We start from the raw sequence: 24656 nt of genomic DNA on the forward strand, positions 1-24656 counted from the left end.
CACTCTTGTTGAATCACTGTGTACTTGCGTTCCGACTTGCTCAGCGAACTACATAAGCTATTACATGCTGAGCGTCGCCGTGACACTGTATGAGCACTGCACCGACGCCGACACCACTAGCGTCGGTGTGAACTTCGATGGGAGCAGAAGGGCAGAAGTGGTGCAGCACAGGGTCCGATGTCAGAATAAATTTCAGATGGCGGAAGGCATGAGCCACAGTCAGCAGTCCAGTTGAATGGTGTATCCGTGTGCAAAAAGCATGTAAGAGGATAGGCGATGTCAGCAAACGAAAACAGGAATATTGCATGTCATCGGTTGACCCGTGAAAGCTATCGCTCATTACTTTTGACATCAGTATAGTTTGGCGCAATATTGTCCTTAAAGTTGTAGTTCTGCTTTCATATACAACAGTGGACAAAAAGTTAGGCTATGTTCAATTTTTACACGAGTTCCAAATATCTTGCAAATAACGCATTTATATTTTGCTGCTCAGTACATGTCGATTCCATAATGCCCTTTTCATTAAGAAAGATTTGTTCGGGGCGTAACGCTTTGGTTTTAGCTCGTTTTGTTTTCTTTCGTGCTTTCATTAGCGCCAGTTTTCCCGAGTGTAAATATTTGTTACCAATTCTTTCTAAATTTGCGTCCTTTGATGGGTGTTTCTATTTGCGGCAATTGTTTTGTCTTTTGTAATTCAATTAAAGTCATATTGAAGTGACATATTCTGAGGTTACATGTATTATTACACATTTTTATAGCGAAAGATGCACGTCACGGTTTCAAGACTGACGAAATGTCACGTATATCTGCGGCCATAATTCTGGGATGAAATATTTCAGGTTAGCGCAATTCGGCAGATTTTTATGATGCGGAGTATAGATTCCGAAAAGGTTAGGCTTTTCGATCTTCGCCGTTATACAAGACATCGAGCAAGCAAGTCGCCGAGAAAGACATTGTCCATGCGATCCGAGAGCCGTCGTCTATTATCAACGTTCCCTATGATTTTTACCTTTAATCAGCCTCTACAATATTTTCATGGACTGTGAGACGTCATGTGGTATTTGTTGAGCTAAACAACAGGAGTACAGCTCAAAATCCGCATTTCAGTAAGAAAAAAAAAATCGGTCTTTCAAGAATAATTTAATGTGACTAAGAGACCAATGCAGAAACGTGGCTCCTTAGAAAAACTGAGGGTTTTTCCGTGGCTTCTTAGAAAAACTGAAGTTCTTCTCGTGTGGGAAAATTTTAGGATTCGTTGTATGCGTCTTGCTAAACGCACTGTATAGATGGACTTCGTTATCAACTTCCCAAATTAAACCACTAAGGCGGTAATGTACCGGCAGGTGGCTCACTCTCATGTCGCGGAGTTGGTTTCCTACACGGAATTCGAGAGATGCGTGGTTGATCAAGGGATGCATGTAAAGTTTTAATCAAGCAAGAAGCAAGGAATTGTTTTCTCAGCAAACAATAGAATCAAACTATACTTGAAGAGATGCGCTCAAATATCGCATTACCGGGTATCGTCAGTCAACTTTTTGTTTGTTCGTTTGCTTGTTTGTTTGTTTACTACACACTTCTCTCATCTTTCGAAGAGAATTTTCTTATATAAAATCGGTCGTGGCGTCACTTCTCCCGAAAAATTCGGTTTGGCTGCTCAGCACGAATTGATGCTGCCCTGTCAATAAAAACGCCGCCGAGCGTTTAATGCAGGAAATACAAATGGCTCGTTTCGAAATTATTTTTATGCAAGAAAAATATGCTACAGAGGTTGGTCGAACTAAGTAAGTGCACGATAAATGACGTAGAAGTAGGGATAAGGAATCTCTAGAAATAAATGCATGATCAATAAAATCGTCTTTACAGTACTCTTCAGCGAAGCATGTCCCACTGTACTCCTGCCTGAAACGTTCACTCCCGTTGCCTAAAGCCATTACAGCTCTAGACGCGACATAGAAGCTCCATTGCAGAGCTCGGCGACTGTTATGGCTACGAGCCATTTCGAAAACAAGGGTTATTCCAAAAGCACTGCACGTTCCAGTCACGTCAAAAGTAAACAGAGTACGTATACGGCTCCGGGAGCTAATTGCGCTGGGGCCCTCAGTTTCGCAATTTAGGGGGCGTAGTCGGTTGAGGTGCAGTTATGTCGACGATTTTTTCACTTGTTCGTTTAACCTACCGCTGCCCACCGTCAGTCCTCAATGGACTTTGTTATCAGAAAACATGTTCCGGTTTATTCTGAAGCCAACTTGTATATTTCGTAATCGCATGGTCTGTTATAACATGAGGGTCAAGAGATGTGCCCGTACAGGTAACTGTACAGGTAAGCAGAGGATTTCTCCGTGTCCTTGTACCAGGTTCCGGCGGGCCTGACTTCTCCACCTCCCGAGGAGAGCGGATGGCCTTCGGGAGCCTCGGGCCCTCCAGAGACGCTGCAGCAGGCGTGGACAGCCCTGTCGACGCGTGCCTCCGGCAGCTCCAAACGGGAGGCCTATCTGCTGCGCGCCTTGCAGCGACTGCTCGCTGACGATGCCTGGGACACGCCTGTTCGCCAAACCAAGCACAGCCAGACCAGCCTCGAGGCCCTGGACCGGTGCGGAACTGGGACAGCGTCGACAGTACCGGCCGCCGGCACGGTCACCTCGGGGGTCGTCTCTGCGACTACCGCTACACAACCCACCGCGGGAGTCGTAACGGATTCCACTGCTGCCGGTGAGAGCGGCGGCAACAGGAGATGCTGCTGTCGATGCCACGAGCCCGCAACCACCGCGGAGACCAAGGCATGTGTATAAAACTTGGGGGATGAAAACACGCGGGTGTATTACGCTTTTAGATGTACGAGTGACATATGTACCACGTATACGTATCGTCTTGGGAAGTGCATGTAGCTTGTTGTATTGTTACGTCACCAGTTCCACTCTAAACACTGTGTCTATTTATCGCCTCCTGGCCCTCTTTCCTGTAGTGTAAATAACGAGTCAAAGATGCATACCGCCAACCATCCTTTCTTTCACTTCTCTTGCTCTTGATCTCTCTCCTTCTCGGGCTAGATGGCAATTTAATGAAGTAGGCTTACGAAATCTCTTTTTGACGACTCGCGTTGGTGTAGTGTGTCATGTTCGATTCCCGCCATACATATATGAACTGTATCTCCATTATGTAGACGTACCCAGAAATCCTTGGCAAACATGTTTTTGAACGGGAGGTTGCTTATGAACTCAATTTTGGCGAATAACATAAGGCTATCTATCACCATATGACTCACTATTAGCCACAGATCCTCTCTACGGGACAGCTGTAATTTTCCACTGTTTATTTTCAAAAAATTTCGCCCCATTGATTTTATATGACAGCTTTATCTGCTCGGTGCTAGCGCAGGACAAATTTTAAAATAAAGATTTTGCTAGTAGATCATTCCCATCAATATGTGTATAAAATTCCGAGAGGACTGCACAATCTGCAGTTCAGAAATGCGAAAGCCTGAGCGTTGCTGCTGCACACGGTACATCGCGCGCCCCTTGTTGAACACAACCAACGTTCTGTCGAACGCATCAAAATTCGCCGGCGTTATATAATTGATTTACTGGAAAGGAAAGGCGCAGTATCTGTCACTTGCGGAATCCCGCTACTATAGTCCTCACGGTAGACAAGGAGAATTCTAATGTCCGTTTCACGATCCCAGGCGGGGCGGTTAAAGCGCTCGGTTGGGGATTCGAGGGATAGTGGTTCTATTCCCGGTGGAGACAGAATTTTTATTTTTCTGATGATGTCATCGGGATGATTGACAAGTGGAGTCGCACGGCATCCCGCGGAATCTAGCGAAGAAGTGGGACACTTCTCGCGGGCGCACTGACGGACACGCTGCTGAATCAGGGTCATTAGAGGCTTTCGCCTTAAAATTATTTTACAATATTTCACAGTTTCCTCACGATTAGAATCGATTTTCGAGAAGGCAGTACTTTGGATATCCCTGTACGGCTAAGCTTTCCGGTTACAGTAGTGATTTGGGTGGTGGAGATGGGCGCGGTAACGACGGCGATGATGATGATGAGCAACCAGCGTAAATCAAAATTTCACGCAAATGGACTTGGTACGAGCATACCAAGCAGCAAGATTGCAAATCGGTGTTGCGCTAAACACCATGCGAACCGCACGTTGTAGTGGTCGCTTTTGAATACGACCCGGTAGTAAATCTTGCTTCCCTCAAAACTGAATTTTCCACCACTGTTGACAGGTTCCACCGCCGGCTGTGGCGGCGGTCTCGCCCCCTGTGCCGGGCCCGTCGGGTCCTCCGCCGCCTCCGCCTCCGCCAATGCCCGCCGCACCTCCTCCGCCGTCGGCGCCCGCCCCGCCAGCCGCATCAGCACCCCCTCCGGAGCCGGTAGCCTCCCTGATGCCATCCTGGCCTCAGCCGGCCACCAAGATGCGCACGCTAAACTGGAACAAGATACCCGCGCACAAGGTGTGTTCCCTCTCTTACTATCAGCTGGGGAAGGTGATAATCAAGAAGGTAAACAGAGTGCCCTTGAAATGCTTTTTAGAGCGTCGCTGCTACTGGTCTTTTTGGCGACGACGGTGGTTGTGGTAGCCTAATCAGATCACGTGACTGGAGAGAAGGACGAACTTACGGCTAGAGCATGTGTATGCAGATTTATCACGAGTTCTCCCTGACCTTCGCTCCACGTGCGCCTTTCTCCTGTCTGCAGAAACAAAACAACGGGGTCAGCGATCGCTGTTAAGTCCCCTAATCTTCCTGACGTTCCACTGACTAGGAAGCTGGGGAAAAGAGAAAAAAATAAACAAAAAAACTTGCGGAAGTGCTACGATGGTCGGTAAAGGCGGAAGATTTGCACGAAACACGAGAGAGAATAAAACGGTTTCACTTCGAGGTCCGACCGTAAAAGACACTTCTGAAGCCACGCGCCAGCTCTAGAGAGACTTGTCGCTCGAGGCGCTGACGTGGAAATATTTCGATAATATTTTCAGACAAAAAAAAAAAAATATCACAATAGCTACACTTTATTTGCTTACTATTACCGATTATCCTGATCATTTAGTGAGCGTTTGCAATTAACAGCGAGAGCAAGATACCTTCCATGCAATCACACGTCCACACGCGTGTAAACTTAATATGTGAATTTACATAGAGGGAATGTTACGTGAACATTTGATCAGATAATAGATCGCCATTTCCTGCTACTTTATAAACCCGTTCCTTTTATATTTCATTGCTATGGCGTCATCTGTATTGATATAATATATCAAGGCAGAGCTATGACAATTCACACAGACGGATTCCTTCAGCTTCAGAAACAACGGGTTAAAGGGGACTAGGCCGATCAAGTCTGGTAAGTTGTACACGCATTTAAATCGGCGGCAGCTTTATTACATGGGCGAGAAAAGCTGCACATAAATCGCGGTCACTGGGCAGGGCATCTCGACTACCTTGGAAGCCCTAGTATATAGTCAACATTGATGGAAACGCAGACCTAAAGATAGTTTAAGCTCTCCTCCATAAACATTCTACAATTCTGGACCGTCTTCCACGTTCTCAAAAAGAACTGCACACTATTTATTTTAAACATCAAATCACCCGAATCACTGGAGAGGTTTCTAGTGCTTTAATACGAGTCTTACATTAAAAAAAGGTGATATCGTTATCCTATACAACGACAACCAGCAAACGTCTTCTAAGTCACTGGCGGCGTCTCGAGAATATGACATTCATTAGGAGACTTGTCCAGGTTAAGCTTCAATGGCCGGCTGTCCCACCGCTCGACGTCCACCACGCAGGTGGTGGCTGGCGGCCGCAAGAGTCTGTGGCGCCGCATCGCCGAGGCCCACTCTGATTCAGGAGCCCCTCTGGACTTCGCGCACCTCGAGGGCCTCTTCTGCCAACAGCAGCCTTCACAGCCGGCCACTGCGACGCACGTCTTGGGCTCCGGCGGTGGGTCCAGCTCGGCTGGAGGCACCGGTGGCGGAGGTGCAGGCAGCGGCAGCGAAGTGGGCCCGGGCCGTGGGACGCGAGATCTGGGCTCCGGACGGTCAGGAGACGAAGCGCCGTTGAGGATTCTCGACGCGCAGAGAAGCCTGCAGGTGAGCTGTGATGTATACGATGGAGCGCTGTGCGAATGACGTGCGTTGACGCGTGGCCTAATGCAGGGAGAGCTGAAACAAAAGGAAGGGGAAGCAATTTTTATTTCACCTGTATAGGATATTTTATTCGCATATTTCTGTCACTGCTTCCAATGCGAATGGCATGCCCTTAATTTCCCCACTCTTCGTTCTTTTTTATGGTACTGCATGCATACCGGGTCAAAGGTATCGCGGAGCATGTCAAAAACATAAACAAAAAGATGCCTTGAATGAGGTCAATGAGTAATAAAATTGAGTGAGTGAATGTACATTTATTCAGAGGGGGGAGGGGGGGGGGGTTTGTTATTAGGCCTAAATGAATAAGGAGGATAGACGGGGTAGGGTAGAGATGGTGCAAAAGGCCCTACTGCTTTGCGAAAGCCAGAACCGAGCCTGGCATCGCCGCAAATATGATTTGTGTATCATTCCATGCGTGATGCACATATGGTTATTCTCCGTCCTTTATTTGGCTTTGCGTCTGGCAAGGGTGCTGCCAGTAGCAGAATGCCCAAGAAAATATGCTTTAAAACAGAACTGAAGGGTTCTGTGGACGTACACCTCTGTTTAAGTATGGTAATGAGGAGTGGCTCCGTAAACGTCCTCTACTCAGCGCGCGTCACCCTTCCTCTGCGCAGGTTGGCATCTTCCTCAAGCAACTCCGCGGCCAAGCTGACGAGGCACTACTGCTGGAGCTGCTGGGTCGAGGGGGAAGCGCAGGGGCCAGCCTAGGCGCCGACAAACTTCGCGCACTGCAGGCGCTGCTGCCTGCGCCGGAGTCAGCGGCCGCGCTCGAGGCAGCGCTGCTGGAGCGGGAGCCCGGGCAGATGGCCCCGCCCGAGGCCTTTCTCGCCAGGATCCTGCGCCTCCCAGAGTAAGAACAATTGATCTTTCCAGGATTAATGGCCTGAATTGCGCTGGACAGCGGCGACAAAGATTTAGATATAGGTTAGGTATCCTTTATTCAACTGGTGTCCCCATTATAACATTTGTCTCGACGACATTTCTAGATGACGTCCCCCAGATGAGCATCTGACTGACGTTATCAGTCACGGAGTTTAGCGATAACGCATGCACGATTTCGCGTATACACTCGGTTTAACTGTGTTAAAGCCCCAAAACTCTTTGCAACGGGCATACGTCAGGGGTTAGGCCTTCTCGACTAGAGATGGAAGTATTGGCTGCGGCTCACATGACCCAGGACTATCCAGATCGCATCACAACAGGCGGGTGACGTCAACTAGTCGCAGGCTACGTCAGAGAATGCCTGCAGTAAATATCCGCGCCGTAACCATTGGAAACTTTTTCTGATTAACGGCCGTTGTAAAATTCCTGTTAGTACTTTATTGATACTGCATCCGCGAGAATGATGAGACTGACTAGAGACATAAGAATTATTCAGTAATTTTAAGCTGGGGCATAGAAATGATGCTGCGCGTGGTGAATTACGGCTAGGGAAGAGGAGCACAACGTAAGGGGGTATCTTAGCATATTCCGATGAGAATTGGGAGTAATCTGCTCACACAAGACTAAGACTACGCCTGCGCAGTCGTAAGGGAGCCAGCAGTTGGCTCATCGAGGAAGCAGACAGCTGTTGTGCATCGCGGTATGTTAAAACACTTTAGCCTAGCGAGGTTTATTCAAAATTATTTACACGACGCAGTCGGTAACACTTCTGATTTCTGATTTCTTCACTATATATAGAAGTGCGGAACACGGGCATGAATATGTGTACGACGAAGGACGACCAAATGCGGCTAAATGAACTGAATAATTAATGCTATAATAATGAATTCGCTACATGCGAAACGAAATTGAAATAAAATTCCTGCAATGCAGTAGTAAACCAGAGGGATTGTATTGTAAACTTTGTGCGACACTATATGTCATGTGCTGGGACATGTAATTGTGGATAATATTTTGACCATGCCTAAACAGCGCTGACAACCTTAATAGAGCATTACTAAATGATGAAACTCTGACAGCGCGTTTACGCTCTCTTCTTTTCAAAATATTTTCAGCTATCGACTGCGCGTGGAAAGCCTCTTGCTGCAAGAGGAACTGCCCACAATCGTAGCTTCGCTCGAGGCGTCTATGAAGTGTCTCAGAAACGCTGCCAAAGGTCAGAATTTATTCGCATCTACCTCGTCTTGCCCTCAGACCCTGCGTAAACCGGCGTCTATCTTGTTAAAGACAGTAGCTTCTCTTAACATTGCTTTGTGCGCAAAGCCAGAAAGCACGATTTTTTTTTTCTTGACGTGGTTTCTCTTGACGTACTTCTACCTGTTGGTATATTTATGTGTTTTATAGCCTCGAGAAACAAAGTCTTATTGTAATATTACTTATATTGTGCGCATCCTTTTCGATGTTTCCCAAGGATGCGTGATCGAACCCTGGCCACTGCAGCCTGTTTTCGATGGAGGTGAAAAGCAAGGCTCCCGTGTACTGTGCAATGCCAACGCACGTTAAAGAACGCCAGCTGGCCGAAATTTTCAGACTCCTCTATTACGGCGTCTCATAACCTGAGTTTTTTGGGCACATTAAACCCTCCAAACCAAACCAAAACCTTCAAATTTTTAAAATTTGTCTTTTTGCATTATTGGTGCATCATGTGTAGTGTGAATTTGGTGCAATTTTTATTTTTCATAGAAGTGTCTTTGCTGTAACATATTTCAGGTGCGAACTTTTTCTGCCGCTCAGAGAAAAAAGATTTCAAATAAAAATATGCAGAAAGACCATTAATGATGCCTCAACAGACGCAGTAGATATTGCCTCAGGATTTATGAATGTAAAATTTAATCTACGTCACTACTTCTTTACAATTTCTACTGTGATTTTGTTTTTCGTTTTCTTCATTATTACACATATATGTGCTCGATATTTTCTCCAGAAAAAGGCCCGGTCACGTGTATGACGTAATAAAGTATAAGAACCAACTTGAAAGTGTGATATGAAATTAAGTGCTTGGCTCTTATACACCAATTGAACTCACAACCAAATTTTTGGCGTCGGAATAACATCCCTTATTAGCGCTAGGACTGCACAAAAGCTACAGCTGATTTGTTTGGTTATTGCTATAGCTTTGAAGTCCATAAATGCCGGCCGTCAGTATGACACAAAAAGATTTTCTAACATAGAGACATCGAAACTTTGATTTCCGCTTGTGCAATCGTCATTCTGAATTAAACACAAGAGACTTGCAAATTGTCTCTACACATTTTTTTCTCAATGTCGGCCAGTCTCTGTACATTGTACTAGGCTCCGTTTTCAAGTGGCAGCATAGATACTGTCTTGAAAATGTTAAGTGATTAGAGACGCAGGAACAGTGACTGATGCGCAGATTTGTCTTTTACTTTGTTCTTTATGATACAGCGGTACTCCAGCTAGTATCGTCGAAATAAATGCTGTCGCGACGCTATTTTTCATTGTTTGACCCATCTGAGAAAACGACTCTGCTGGTTTATTACACAGAAATACAAGACTGTAAAGCTCTACATGAAGTCCTCTACATGATACTTGTGGCTGGAAACTTCCTGAATTCGGTAAGTGGTTTATTAATGTTGTATTTCTCAATCAATCTTATTTTGAGATACGTTACTCACCTTTGTAAGTGAGCTTCTTTCTAGAGCACTTGCGTTATGCGGCAAAGCCCAAAACAGGAGAACTGGGCGCATAGTTTATCTTGAAAACGCCTTTGACATGCGGCAAACGTCAATTCTCTGCTCTTGAAGTTCTCATTTAATTGATTCATTTCTGCAATGTGCGGCACATCAGCGTTTCGCAGTTACTGCATGGTACGCTTAGTTTTTATGCACAAATATTTAGCAGATGAGTCCGATAGAAAGAGCTCCTCGCCATGTTGGTTCGGTGGTTAGGGCACTTGACTGCGGACCCAAAGGACGCGGGATCAAATCCCGATCTCGACGGCTGCATTTTCCAAGCAGGCGGAAAGAAAGGCATCCCGTGTGCTGTGAGATGTCAGTGCGATTTAAAGAACCTCAGAGGGTCGAAATTTTCGTAGCGCTCCACTAGAGTGCTCCTCATAGCTTGAATCACTGAGACTTTAAACCCTCTAGAAGGACCGAACCAATACTCTTGCGTTTTGACGATGTAACTGCCGGAGTCGGTATGCGATCTCGCAACTTTCGGTTAGGAACCCGACTGTTGTGTATTCCCTGAGCTTTCGCGGCGTTTGTCGAGTGAGTAAATTACAGTATGTCGGGTTTTGACACTTGGATTTTTTGTGAATAAGGAAATCCAACACTCTCCGTTGTCTACAACTTTCATTATTGCCGTTTCTCTCTGGTCTGTCTTACCGAGTCTGACCTGTTCTTGGGATGCGAGGACATGTTTCTACTTATACCCTGCGCGTATCTTCAACTTCGGTTTTAATTTCTTTATTGCGAAAGAAATACTGCTAGCACTTCGAGCCTTTGGCGTGCCGTGGCGCCTCCATACATGACCTTTCACGCGACCGTGTGACGTCACTCCAGGCTGAGAGACGGGGCTATAACGGGGCCCCAGCTCACGCCATCGGATGGTGGCGGTGAGTTCTTACAGGATTGATTGATTGTTTAAAACTTTAATTTCCACCGATTTAGGAGGCCCCCTACTCCCCGCTCCTGGCACGCAGGCCTGAGGAACGGGGGCTGGAACCTCCGCGACTAAAGACTGGCGTATATACATTGGTTAGCCGTAGCGGTGACGTCACGCCATTTTCACGTGACCGTGTGACGTCACGCCAGACCGAGAGACGGGGCCCCAGCTCGCGCCATCGGATGGTGGCGGCGAGTCCATACACGGCGCTGTGTCGCAGCCGAGAGAGGGCGCTCACTGTTTGTGACGTCACGCTAGGAGGATAAATGGGGCTGTGGCTCGGCTCCTCGCAGTAGTCGGGGCGCAGCTGCCGAACAAGGCGCAGCCAAGGGTATTGCTTTTGCAATCTTCCAGGCTTAACCAGGCTAAGCCTTCAGCCAACTTTTTTCGTCTCAGTCCACATTTGGAGTTTTTAACCGAAAAAATAATAGTTCATATCTCGATTCAGGAAGCGCCCATCCCATAATAAGCTTTTTCCGCAAGCTAAATCGCTAGGAAGTCAGGTGTTTGGTCCTTTTCTGGCCTCCTCTGATCCACCAACATTCTACATAGATATATGTTTCATGAGCTTAAAACACTGTACAAGACAAAAAATTGCAGGTGTAGCCATTCACGGCACTCTCGCACATGCCATACTTTGTGCTGTTCTGCGCAGTGAGAGGTAGCATTTAAAGTAGTCATCATATCGAATGTTAGCTAAGATACCAGAGAGCAACATAATGTGCCCACTGTTTGAAAATTCTACGAGGCTTTAGTTAGTATAACAATTATAAAATTGGCAAATTTTCGATGTCACAAGCCTGAATGCATGCGGGGTACTATCCATCTTCCGTGTGTGCCTTTTTAGCAGCCATGTGAAAAAAAAAGCGAATGTTCGCAGCACAGAGTCGTTGATATCTTGCGTATGCAACGTTGATGTCTCTTCAAGATCCTTCCGGGTTTTCTTTTTCTTTATGCAAGACAAAGTGCAGAGAAAGATTGAAGACCTTAAAGCGAGACTTTGTGGGCTGAATTTGTCGAGCACGACAGTGATGGCAATGCTTGCTCGTTTATAGGACTAGAAAGATTGATTGTGCATCGCAGCACTCCGTTACTTACTGTTCTTTTTTTATTTCAGTAACCTAGATCAGCCTGGGTTGCTGCAATCATGGAAGTTTCAGTCGCAACATTCCCTATACTCTCCAGGAGAATGGGGAACTCCGATGAGGTTGTAAGCATTGGCGTATATCACTTTTGTCCAGTTACTGTTTGTATAGATAAGACGGCCTTGTGGCGACCTTGAGCTTGCTGTAAACAAGGTCGCCAGTTTCCTGTTAGGGAGAGAGAGGAAGAGAGAAAGCGGAAGGGGAAAACCTTTTTTTGTGCGCCATGACAAAGTGGCCGCCTCTGCCTCGTGCCAGAGTGGCCAACAAAGAGCACTTCTACCCGCTCCCCGCGCTGCTTCATAGATTGTGACGGCGCGTGCTCCTTGCGAAGATAAACATAAGAACAGACTTCTATTCTGTGACACGAAATTCGGCTTGCGTGCATATACTGAGTGGCGGTTGCAGTGCTTGCACTGCTGTTCGTATTTTCATGAACGGCATCGCAACAAGACACATATAAGCCTACAGCTCAGTGACATTTTTGTCGACCGACGCGGGGTATACTTCAAGTTGACGGTAACGCGTAAAGCTCTCCTGCGCTACTGGTGCTTCCTTTATTATCTGGAATTTTTGGTTGGTTTATACTATATATACGTTCACAATCGCGAAACATCGATTTTGATATTCAACGCAGCTGGGGTACGAAAGCTATTTAGCTAATTGTGTTTTCCTAAGAAGTTCATTTAGGTGGGCTTTTTATGCCGCACTTGCCGGTCATCAATGGGGAAGTCTTCCTTCCGTATAGTCAGAAGTGCACGCGCCAAAGTTACATCCGTCCGCTCGACTGGGGTAGTGTTGCGCATGTTATCGTTCAAATCACGCCTGCAGAATTTCACAATTACCTTCCATCGTACACACTGGAAGGCGTTACAGTCGTATACACAATACGTAGCTGAGTCCGTTGTTCATGTTCACCAGAGGAAAAAAAAAAAGAAGAAACAATCTGAAAGTGGGTTACGCGGGACAAAAATCTGACATCGATCAATTAAATTCCTGGAGCTTGGCTATACAAGGATCAAAAACTAACAAAGAATATGTACATTTATGTATTCCAAATGTGGTCATGATATGCGCAGTAGAAATGCAGAAAGGGAAGTGTTTCCCCCTGCCCGAGTTGGCGCTCGAGTTGTCGCCAAAAGTACCCCGAAATGGTGTTTCCAATCTGCGGCGCCATGAAAAACATTCAAATTTCTTTCTTTATATTTTTGGCCGATTTTTGGCTTTTCCAGACGTTTTCTCAAATATTCAGTCGAACTTTGCAAGCAAAAACGACGCATTCCTGGCCTTGCGAGTAGTCGTTGATAGGAATAACGAAACTATTGCATTGACTAGCTGGAACATACCATGCGATGAGCACCTTTAGAATATCATCAGAACGGGTAAAACTCAATGTGAGGGCAGAAATATTTGAAGGCAGAAAAAAAAAAAAAGCATCCTTTTTGCGTCTATAGAAAAGCGGCCGCTGCGGCCGGAATTTGATACCGCGTCTTTATGTTCAGTAGAGATATGCAAAGAATGGTCTGGTTGTCTAAAATTCTAAGGGAAACCCTTATTCTCAAAAGAAACTAAATAAGCTGAAAAACAAATTTGTTTGTATATGAAGGGTAAGACGTTGTATATGAAACACTTCTCGGTGGACACCTGAACTGCGCCGTGAGGAAATTGGAAGTGAAAGAAGGAAGAAAAGGTGCCGTCGTGGAGGGCCGCAGAATAATTTCGATCACCTGGAGACTTTTATTGTGCACTGACATCGCACAGCACAGCACACGTACGATTTTAGTATTTCACCTGCATCTTACAACTTTTACCTTTAGCTTTGTAACTTTTATCCTCTAGACTACAACTTTTATCAGACTAGAGATATGATATTGCTATTTTTGTTATGTTTTAATGGCATAATTATGGATGCAGCATCTCTGAGGAGTTCATAAAAATTGGCTAAGTATTTTAAAGTTTTACCTTTCATCCCCGCATCACACTGCAATCTTCATTTGTTTACCATATGTCGGTTTAGGGGAGTTATCGCTGTCATTCGCTTGTTCAGATTCAGAGGAACGTCTAACTGTAACTGAAAGTTTTAAGTCAACATCATAGGAGCCCTGCGCCCCCCGCTGCTAGCTGACGCAACTGGCAGAACTACCGACATAACTTGCTTCAAGAAGTTGACATAAAGATGGGGTGAAATCTTGTGCCGACGTGTGCTGCGATAAAGATATAGAAAACACTTTATGCTTTAAAATAGCATACTGCAAAGATCTGCTTTAGCATTTTGTCTATATGTGAAATATTGCCACTGGACTCTAATATATATATTGCTATGTCCCAGGCATTTCATGCGTTACTCATGTTTAGGCACGTGTCGAAAGAACACTTTCATAACGATCAATCTTCCGTTGTCTGCCTTGTACCTAGAAGAGAACAGAAGTGTTTTTTTTTTGTTTTGTTTTTTTTTTCTTTGAGATAACAAATTTCCTTTCGTTATATTCACTTTTCGGTCACCCTTTCTTCCCGCCGCTTCTGGTTTCGTGATCTTGCTGGCTTACGACATTCATCACGTCGTTTCGCGGCTCTCAGCGAGATGATGTTTTGTTAAGAAAGAAGAACAGAACGAGAAAATTACACGAGACAAAGGAGATTCCTAAATATGGAACCAGCTTAAGTGACCCAAATAGGCCCTTTTGTATGTTTAAGCCAAAGTAACCGATTTAATTGAATTCTATTTCTGAACAGGGAAGCACTTTGCCCTCAGTATATGTCTACATCGCATACCGTGAAGAAACAAGAACACTGATACGAACTAATATGAAGGATAGACAAAAGAGGAACATTCGTCACGAGAATGCTTTTCCAAAAACGCGGCTTTGCGCGTGACAGGCAAAATCCCACCTGGCTTAGCGTCGAGCTGGGCTCTGATGAGTTTCGAAAGAGCGCCTTACTCGTGCCTGTCAGCATTGCTTTCCTTTAAATCTTATTATAGAATAAGTTCCCTGCACGGTTCCTTTTCGCAATTTTCAATTTCGTTTTGTTGTCGAATGCTCGAATGCAATTGCTGTCTCCAAAATAGCACAGCTGCAGCAATATCTTTTTTTTTTATTTTTATTATTGTAGATCTGTATATGCACAGAACCATGCAGCGTTAGAGAAGCTGTGAAAGCTCTTCCAAACAAAGCAGATAGGCCCGTTCACTTAATCGCTTTCTATTCGATCTGAACGTTTGGCATTTGAAATCTCAAAGTATGCTTTTCGAGTAATATAATAACGTTTTTTGAACAGTATGTTTGTGTTATTTGTTTGCAACGTGCTATTGACAGAAAAAGTTTACGGGACGCGTGTTTTCGGAAAACCAGGCAGTCACTGTGCTGATCTAGTTGCCTGATATTGTCACGAGCGTATGTGTGACCGAATTCCCTTTCTAACTATTGGCGCTTCAGAGAATTTTCTTGTGACTGCGCCGAAATAAATTATTTTTTGTGCATCCGCGTCCCATAAACTATTGTTGTCGATAGTATATACTTCCTGAGGGACGGTATCACGACGTGCGTGCATCTGAACACAAAAACCGCGCCGGATGCAATCGAAGTTAACAGCAGTCTGAGGCAATGTGGCCATCAAAGGGAACACAAATTATGGCGGACACTTAAACTCCACCTTCAAGTGCATGGCGCGGCAGCGTAGGCTACTACCCGACGTTTCAAGTTCTGTGAACGTGCTTGCGTGGCCTAGGAGTTTGATCCTCGTGCTGCCACTCGTCCGGGAAAGCGACAGCCACCGCGTATTGATTTCTCGTTGAGCCCAGATGAGCTCCTTGATGCCACCAATATATAGGCACAGGCGCGGGCGCGCAGTAATCATGACTCGGCCGAACGTGCCTTAGATCTCGCAAACAGATCGGCTTTGCGTGTGGATAGATTTCCTCAAATTTCAGAGGGCCATTTTGCGAAAAAGGAAAAGAAAATGGATTGTCAGCGCAACTCTACTGACTATACCACAAAGATAAAAATGCATTCTTTTATTTTCATTTGTTTATGGGCCAGAAGCGTCCCAGTAGTATTCTGTTAGAGATCAATCGAAGATCACTATCAGCCTCTAAATTGATTCGAACCAAGAAAGCCCTATCCGCGCAAGTTTGCAATTAAAACACCTCGTTGAGCCGCGTCATATATGTCACCAAGCACATGTCTCCTCTCCATTGTATGTCTTTTCCTGCTCCAATGGTGATAGCCTCAGCGCGCTCTTTAGTGCTTTCTTGAACGAAGTAGACTACATTTCCACAACGCTCTAACGCTGAGCAGCGCAGAGGTTGCAAAAGCAGCAATGTGTTGTGTACATATGCACGAAAAATGCGGTATAGAAAAGGCTATCGAAAGAAATTGCGCTTTTTGATAACTTCGATGGCTCTGATTTGTGCGTGCGTTTGTACGTTTGTCTGGGTCAGGGCAAGGAGACGAATTTCAGATTTTTTTTTTTCAACATTAAATTCAATGGCTGTTGCTGAAATCAAGGTCGCGGGATCGATCCTCGCCGCACAGGCCCCATTGCAATGAAAGAGAAAGGCAAAAGTTTCTCTCTTACAAGATTTACGGTGACGTTAAATTAAATGTCCAACCTTATCAAACTGATCACACACACTGCACAACGACGAACACCATGATTTACAGCGTTACTCTAAAAATTATGTCAATTAACTAATTAGACAGTTTCCTATTTATTGTTCGATTGATAATCTTTATGCCTATTTTCGATTGTGCCCTCACTTGGGCGTTTGGCTAAAAAGCACTTCGGCATTGAACAAAGTGCGCAGAAAGCAGAAGAATACTCGCTGACTAACATACGCGGACACAAAGTTTGGCGCTCGGCTATACAGCAGCGAATTTCAAGACCAGGTGCGTGCTACAGCCAGCGCCCTCTCTATACACGTTTCTATCTTCACTTTCAGTCGTCAGTTGCGCCCCGTGTGTCATCGCAGCCGTTCGTTTCTGACTAATTTTTGTCTGGAAAAGCTGTTTTTTACAGAAACGTCCCTGCGCTTCATCTCAACCTCACTGAATCGCGAAAAGTTAATAAGGTCACGCATCCATTTTGAAAACCGGGCAAGGGGAGAATGATATTTTCCTCTTTTCTTTTTTTACTTCCTTGAATGCGACAGTCAAGATTGTGTTCGTTTTTTATATGTGAAAAGTTACCAAACTTGGTAGGCATTTGCAATTCACCCGTGGCAGATATTATAGAGTTTACTTTTCGAAAGCGATTAGAGAGATAGGGGGCAACGAACGAAGACATGCAGACAATTACCAGCGCTGTATCTCCGAGGGCTTTCACTATGGCGTTTCGAAAATGTATACGCAGTCAGAGCTAACGTTATCACTTACGAATGCGTGAATATAGGCCAGTTCTCGGTCATTGAGCTGGCCAAAGGCCGGGTCTATTTGCACATGCGCAATCCGTAACCTTGGCGCGGTGGGCATATAAATTTGTGAAACTTTCACAGTCGAAGAGGTTATAAGTTCAGCGCCCGTCCTTGTCTTATCGGGAATAATATTAGACAAGGACTGAGGTTGAACCCACAATCGCTTTTACTGTGAGCGTTTACTGCGAAATGGGACTGCTTGCGCCCACGGGTGCGCTGCTCACCAGGGCCTGGGAGGCAGCCGAAGCTATTGAGATCCTGGACTAAGGAAAAGCACCAACATACTTCCCTGAGCCAATTAGTTGTTTTTTTTTCTCTCTCTCTCTCTCTTCTCTCTCTCTTGTCTCGTCATCTTCTTCCATTGTTTTCCCAATACGAAGCATTAAACTGTAATTATCGTTGGGTTATCGTGGCTGCTGAGCAGTCAAAATTAACACCGTCCTTAAGTAATCCCCTGATTGTTTATTCAGTAACGTCTAAGTGCCGTAGTTTTTCGCACTAGCATATTTTCAAAGAATTGTTCCTTGTAGCGAAACTGCCTATTAACTTTGTTTCTTAATGTCCAGCTAAAGAATAAAAACTGAAGCTGACCCTTCATATTTTTGAAACAAAAAAGAGTACTTTTACAAGAATCAGATTTAAAATATCCGCTGCTTTATTAAGGCGAAAGCTTTTCTCGGCTCATGGAACGAAATCCCGTGCGCGAGAGTTGTGCGCGAGATCTGTCATATTCCGTGAGATTTCGCGATATGTGTTCTTGTATAGCGATCCTGCCATCTGCAATCCCACACTTGAACGCGCGCCAAGGAACGCCGCTCGACATGAGCAGTGGTGTACCGTCCGATCTCACACTTGCCAGAGAAAGTGTGACAGATACTGCGCCTTCCCTTTCCTGTAAATCAATTATAATTATATGTAGCATTGCAACGAATGCCGATAAGAGGCAAACGATGAGACGCAAATTAGAGGAAGGGTAAGCTTTCGCCATTCTCCTCTTAAGATACATCTAAGAAATTTTTACTTTGCTGAACGCTGTCGAGGGTTGGACTATAAGAAACTTCAGGTAACCAGCTTAGCGTGGTGATGGTAGAACTTTAACCTACAACAGATACAGGAAAGGCGTCGACCTATCCACCGACACGACGGTCTGGAGCCCTTGAACCCGGGCGGCGTGTTCGGCCAGTCGGATTACACCTAGCGGAGTCTCGGGGTGTGAGCTCAACAGTAGAGTCTCTCAAAATTATTTCTTCCGTTTTTGTCTGTTCATTTATATTTTTTGTTTGTTCATTTATATCTTTTTATGTCCGGACACGTCCATATCATATGTACCAGATCCGCCTTATCCTGACATAGTTTGCACCCATCTGAAAATTGTTCCGTGTACCACTGACTTAGGGTAGCACGAATTCGGAAACTCCTTGTTTGTAAGTGCCTCCAAATGCTTTCTTGGATCTTATTTAGTGTCCTATCTGCCGGTGGGTATTCTACCCTGCTTAGCCGACAGTGCTCAGTAATCACTTTGCAGCTGACTAACCTATCCCTGCTAAGAATGTACTGAGGACCAGAGTCTACACGGAAGGTGAGACCGCGGGCAAGCTTATGAGCTCCCTCATTTTCCTGAAGCCGGGAGTGGGCGGGTGCCAAAAATTAGCCTGACATGTTCTCAGTATCATTTTTTTCTGTGAAGAGACTGTTCCCTCGAAAAAATTGCATATTGCTATTTTCGAATCTTATAATTGTAGTAGCTATTGTCCTTGCTATTGCAAGGACAATTGCCACATCTTCAGCCGCGTGAGCTAAGCTCGTCCTAACTGAGCCTTATATTTTGCTCATCTGACACTACCGCAACCATAAAAGACCTGTCCTCATACTCGGCGGCGTTGACATAGACCACGCTCTGTCTTCCTTAATATACCTTCTGCAGTGGTTGCGCCCTTTTCTTCCTTTCCTGAATGATGCTCTGGATGATGCATGTTTTGTGGAAGCGGGATATTTTAGTCGCTTCCTGACTTCCATCGGGGCATCCATCTTCTGGTCCCCTTGGTTCTCATATTGAATGCCTAGTTATAGCAGTATACTTCTTGCTGTCCGGGTCTTTGCCACTCTTTCGTACTGGAGATTTAGTTGGCCTCACCTCTGACAGCGTATTGTGCCCCGCCAGCTTCATTAGCCGCTTCGTAGACGTACTGATAGGGAGACCAAGGTCTGTTTTTATGCTTTTCCTGATGATTGCTTCGGTCTTAGCCTTTTCGCAGTTGGTGAGGTGTAAGTACGGGACTGGGTATGCGATCTTGCTGATGACAAAGACATGTACAAGTCTTAGGAGGTTTGCTTCTCTCATGACCGACTTGAGATTTGCGATGCGTCTAATTAGACGTATCGTTTGTTGAACGCAGCCTTCGAGTTTCTTTATAGTTTGTCCGTGGCTACCATTTTCCTGCAGCCACATACCTAGGATCCTAATCTTGTCCACTCTGGGGATGGGAACTCCACCTGTCTTTAGTTAGATTCTCGGTTGTTCTTTGTCCAATCTGCTGCGTACAAAAGCTTCTCGGACTTTTCGGGAGAGCATTTCAGGCCTCTAGGGGTTACGTATTCTTCAACAGTTTTCACAGCTGCCGGAAGGATGTCTTCAATTTGTCCATCACTGCCCCCCGTGGTCCAGAGTGTGATATCGGCTGTGTATAGGCTGTGGTTTAGCCCCTCAATTTCTTCTAGCTTTCATGAAAGCTTGATGAATGCAACATTGAAGAGCCGCGGCGAGAGGACTGAGCCCTGGGGTGTTCCTCTGCTACCCAGCTTAAATTTGTTCGACTTGTGTTCCCCAATTTGAATGGTTGCTTCTCGCTTTGAGTGAAAGTCCATTACGTAGTTGTAAGTTTTTTCACCTACGCCGAGATCTCGTAAGTTTTCAAGTATTGCTTTGTGTTTGACGTTATTGAAGGCCTTCGCTAAGTCCATGCCCAGGATAAATCGCATGTCTTTAGTATGCGCTTCAATGATCTGGTGTTGGAGTTTCAGCCTGATGTCCTGGGTCGACAGACCAGATCTGAAGCCAATCATAGAGTTTGGGTAGAGTCCATTGTCTTCCATGTATCTGTATAGCCTTGTTAGGATGACGTGTTTCAGGAGTTTCCCTACGCACGATATCAAATAAATTCGTCTTATATTTTCAGTCTGTAGCTTTTTGCCAGGTTTGGGGATCATGACAATCTGCGCTGTTTTCCATATGGTCGGAAGCCGTCCTAGTTGCCAGCAATCTTGCATGTATCTTGCGATGACGGCGATTAAGTCGTCGTCCAAATTTCGCAACATGTTGTTGTTCACTCCATCTGGCCCCGCTGCTGACTTTGCTTAAAGCGAGCAATTTCAGCCCGGACTTCTGTTTCTTCTATGGGTCTATCCAGGTCCAGGTTTGGCGGTCTGTGGTAGTCTGCAGTGATATACTTTTGTTGCTCCCGTGTGTGCGTGCGTGCGTGCGTGCGTGCGTGCGCGCGCGCGCGCGTGTGTGTGTGTGTGTGTGTGTGTGTGTGTGTGTGTGTGTGTGTGTGTGTGTGTGTGTGTGTGTGTGTGTGTGTGTGTGTGTGTGTGTGTGTGTGTGCGTGCGTGCGTGCGTGCGTGCGTGTGTGTGGGGGGGGGGGGGATCGAAACTTGGGCTATCCGCTTGTAATAAAACCCGAGCACGCTTCGTATGTTGTAACGAAGGTGCTCGCTGGGAGATGGCGGCGTTTAACGTAGACAGTGGGCGTACGCCAAAGGAACATCGAGAATAAGTCCATTCGGTTTTATCCTCAGTAAAAATCGACGCGACGACTGCGCAGTGCCTTCGTCAGACGTTGCCGATGTAGCTACCGCTGTAGAATGGAGCTTCGTTTTTGTAGCGAAAGCTACACTGCGCTAGGTTTTCAAGCCGTCGGCGTGGCCCCGTGTCACGTGGTATAAATCGAGAGCTGGGCAAGAAGTTGGGGGAGGAAAGAAGAAGAAGGAAAAGAAAAAGCAGAGATAGAAGAAGAAGAAGAAGAAGGCAGAGAAGAGAAAGGAAAGGAAGAAGGAAAAGAAGAAGAAGCAGAAGTAAAAGAAGAAAAAGACAACTAGGTAGTTGGTAAAGGCGAACGACAGTTAACAGCGAGTTGCTAGGAAAGAAGGTTCGTTTGAACGCCGTGATGGCGCCACATTAAATCCAGGTGTCCGCAGAAAAATTCGCTGCAGCACTCACAGCTTTCGCTTTATAGGTTCAAGTCATGCTTAAACCCCCACAATTATTTCCATGTAGAATGAAACGCATGACTTCACGGTAGAAAAGGTCTGCGTGATCGCCGTTGGAAGTCAGCAGTGATGTAGCCTATATTCTCAGCGATTCGCGTGCCAAGCATGTAGTATTGTTGTCGTCGCATCTGCATGTGGAAACGGCCGATATGGCTATAGTACATGCGTTTCATATTTGGACCTTCTCCAGCTTAAAGCATATCTGCTCTCGTTTCAAGTATAGCCTTGTCTGTTAATAAGATATAGTAGCCTATAAAAAGAGACCTAGCTACTTTTTTTTTTTTTCTGGTGTCCCTGTCTTAATACCAAAGAGAACGTTTATTCGTGCGCGTCAATAGTTATACTCTAAACGCCTTATCATCAAGAGGTACAATATATATGCACATCACTTTTCCTGTGACGGTTTTCAGTCAACATGTGACAATCTGCATGACCTCGCGCGTTGTAACATAAATCGCTTTTTTTTTCTTTTAATTCTCTAGATTAACCTTTTGATCGTTCGCCTGCAGGGAGGCTACGCCGGAAACGCTGCTGGTTTCCAGGTGATGTCGCTGCTCAAAGTGCCTGAGCTGCGCTCCAATCGTCCTGGCGTCGGACTGCTCCATTATGTGGCACAGGTATGTGTATAGGCACAAGTATAGCGCTTGTGTCGTCTCCTGTTCCTCTTTAGTCGTGTTTCGCGCTGCTTTAAGATGAGGGCAGGAGGGCGTTATCATAGTGCGCCTGTATGCTACCATTTACGCTGCGATACCTAAGTGTGCCGCAAACTCAGCGCACAATTATCAAACAGGATCAGATATGACGAAGAAGAAATTAGACGCTAAGAAAATGTTCACCAGGGACTCGGCAAGAAACAGTCACCAACTGAAAACATTTCCATTTCAGGTCATGTTGTTTATTTTTGCGCAAGTTTTTATATCACTGCGTATTCAGTACGTTCATACACCCAAGAAAAAAAAAGAAGGCAGGAATGGAAAGCTAACGATGAGGAAGATACTTAAAGCTACATGCGTGATCAAGTGATCGCGTGCGGGCGACGCCGTTGAAGCCACAAAAAAGGCTTCTATAGCTAGGCGCCGTATGCAACTGAACGTCTCGATTCGAACGCAGAGTTGTTGACTGGTTTGCTTCATAATGGGCTGATACTGTTACGGGGGCGGTAAACCAGTGAAGAAAGAGCATGGCCAATGACGATGAGATGGTTTTTAATAATGACAGCAAGCGCTCCTGCCCACACCACTGCCTGCTTCTCTGTCTTTCTCGTCCGTAGCACTTAAGCCATGCTCCTAGAATGTGCTCATAGTCTGCCACTCCAAGAAGGAATAACTTCCTGAAGGGCAAAGAAGGCAGGGACGTGAGAGGTATACACAGGACACAGTGCTAATGCACGTCCCTGTCTTTCTTGCGCTTCAGTCTTCGCCATAATTAGCAAACTCTGCCAAATACACCAATAAACTGCCTTGCTGAGCGATAAGACGATTAACATGTGTGCAGCTTTTCACCGTCCATACTAAAGGCCACTGTGGTTTAAGCGCATAATCCCTACAAGCGTTGACTTTTCAACTCCGACTACGCGGTCACGACCATACATAAGCACCTCGCTCGGCATTATTCCCGAACAACGGCTGCCCTTCGTGCACTGTCGATGATACTACCACCGGGATGCGTCGGCGTCACCGCGCCCTTTGTTCCGCATGCAGGAAGCCGACCGGGCGCAAATAATGGGTGGTGGCCAGAGCTACGAGTCCGCCCTGCCCTCGCTGGAAGCGGCGAGCCGCGTGTCTGGAGACCAGGTGCGCGCCGACGTGTCGGCGCTTTCAGAGCGGCTGGCGCGACTGCAGACCGAGGCCTCGAGGGCTGCGGCCCGCCCCTCTAGGGACGACGCCTTCCTGGCGCGCACCCAAGCGCTGCTCGAGGTGTGTGCGTCCTCACATTGCTGCTGCTGCTCTCGGCGCTTGACTTTTCCGCGATTAGTACGGAAATTAGAAAGGAGCTTTACATAGAGGCACACAAACTCCCCTGACAGTGAAATGTCAGTTCTTAAGTAATTATGAGCTAGAAGGCAACTTTTACTCGAACAGCACGAAGTTATAAATAACGGTAATATTTTTTTTTTAATATATACTTGACGATAATAGGTCCAGTATGGTAAGTTTGGGTGAACCGATTTTTTTTTTTATTAAGCGAATAGGAATTTAACTCTATACGCACTTTTTCTCACTGTGTAATAGCGCTTTGCACTGAACTATTTCTGCAAAATCCTGTCCCTTTTTTACTGTATGCAAAATACTGTCCTTGTTCACTGTCTGCAAGATACTGTCCTTCCAAAAACCTCTAAAGCCTTTCGTACCGCGAAAGACCAAAATAAATCTACGACCGAAATTTGCTCTATCACCTTCTCGAAAATCTACTTCTTCACGCATGCGCCGGAATTCTTGAAGCTCTCTATTGTCTTGGGTCATTTTGGCTCAAATACTTGATCTTTTCCTCAAAGGGCCTTCTTGTATTTTCTCTGACATCGAGAAGCAGTAAAAAATAAATCGGCTTTGGGAGAGCATTGACGTTCATTCGGTGAAGGGTAGCGTGAGATGTTGGCGTATGTCGCAGCTGGCCCAGCGGGAGCTGGAGCGTCTGCGGCGGGGCTTGCGAAGCCTAGAGCAAGCCCGCGCCGACCTGGCCGCCTTCTTCTGCGAAGACCCGGCCGGATTCCAGCTCGAGGAGTGCTGCGGCGTCATCGCCAACTTCTGGCGGGGATTCAGGGCCGCCGACCAGGTACGGCAGCCCATGCAGCTCACTGAATGAATTAACGCGACTGAATGAATGAATGAATGAATGAATGAATGAATGAATGAATGAATGAATGAATGAATGAATGAATGAATGAATGAATGAATCAATCAATCAATCAATCAATCAATTCACGCTTTGTTGTTTACTGTTTCCCGGTCAAGCACTAATAAGTGGTGCAACGCTAAGTGCGAACCGTATTATACTTCTAGCGGTAAAATAGCCCGCTTATTCTCTCTGAAATTCGGCACACAGATAGCATATAACCACCATCTATCGTTTCTAATACCAATTTGGATGACGTCCTTGCCTGACTTGTTCAGAAT

General features: G+C 45.8%; 1 protein-coding gene across 1 annotated transcript in view; it reads left to right on the forward strand.

The window, feature by feature from the left end:
* The window catches only part of LOC146190774 (uncharacterized), a 40280-nt gene that overhangs the window by 6215 nt on the left and 9409 nt on the right, over positions 1 to 24656 (forward strand). Inside the window, exons 3-11 of the mRNA XM_084601155.1 lie at positions 2355 to 2777; positions 4232 to 4459; positions 5791 to 6093; positions 6768 to 7003; positions 8151 to 8251; positions 9601 to 9671; positions 22053 to 22160; positions 23244 to 23459; positions 24151 to 24315. Coding sequence (XP_084457281.1) covers positions 2355 to 2777; positions 4232 to 4459; positions 5791 to 6093; positions 6768 to 7003; positions 8151 to 8251; positions 9601 to 9671; positions 22053 to 22160; positions 23244 to 23459; positions 24151 to 24315 — 1851 coding nt within the window. The remainder of the gene's footprint in view (positions 1 to 2354; positions 2778 to 4231; positions 4460 to 5790; positions 6094 to 6767; positions 7004 to 8150; positions 8252 to 9600; positions 9672 to 22052; positions 22161 to 23243; positions 23460 to 24150; positions 24316 to 24656) is intronic.

This window comes from Amblyomma maculatum, chromosome 4 (genome assembly GCF_055883805.1).
Source record: "Amblyomma maculatum isolate TAMU_Amacu chromosome 4, ASM5588380v1, whole genome shotgun sequence".
Classification (NCBI taxonomy): Eukaryota; Metazoa; Arthropoda; class Arachnida; order Ixodida; family Ixodidae; genus Amblyomma; species Amblyomma maculatum.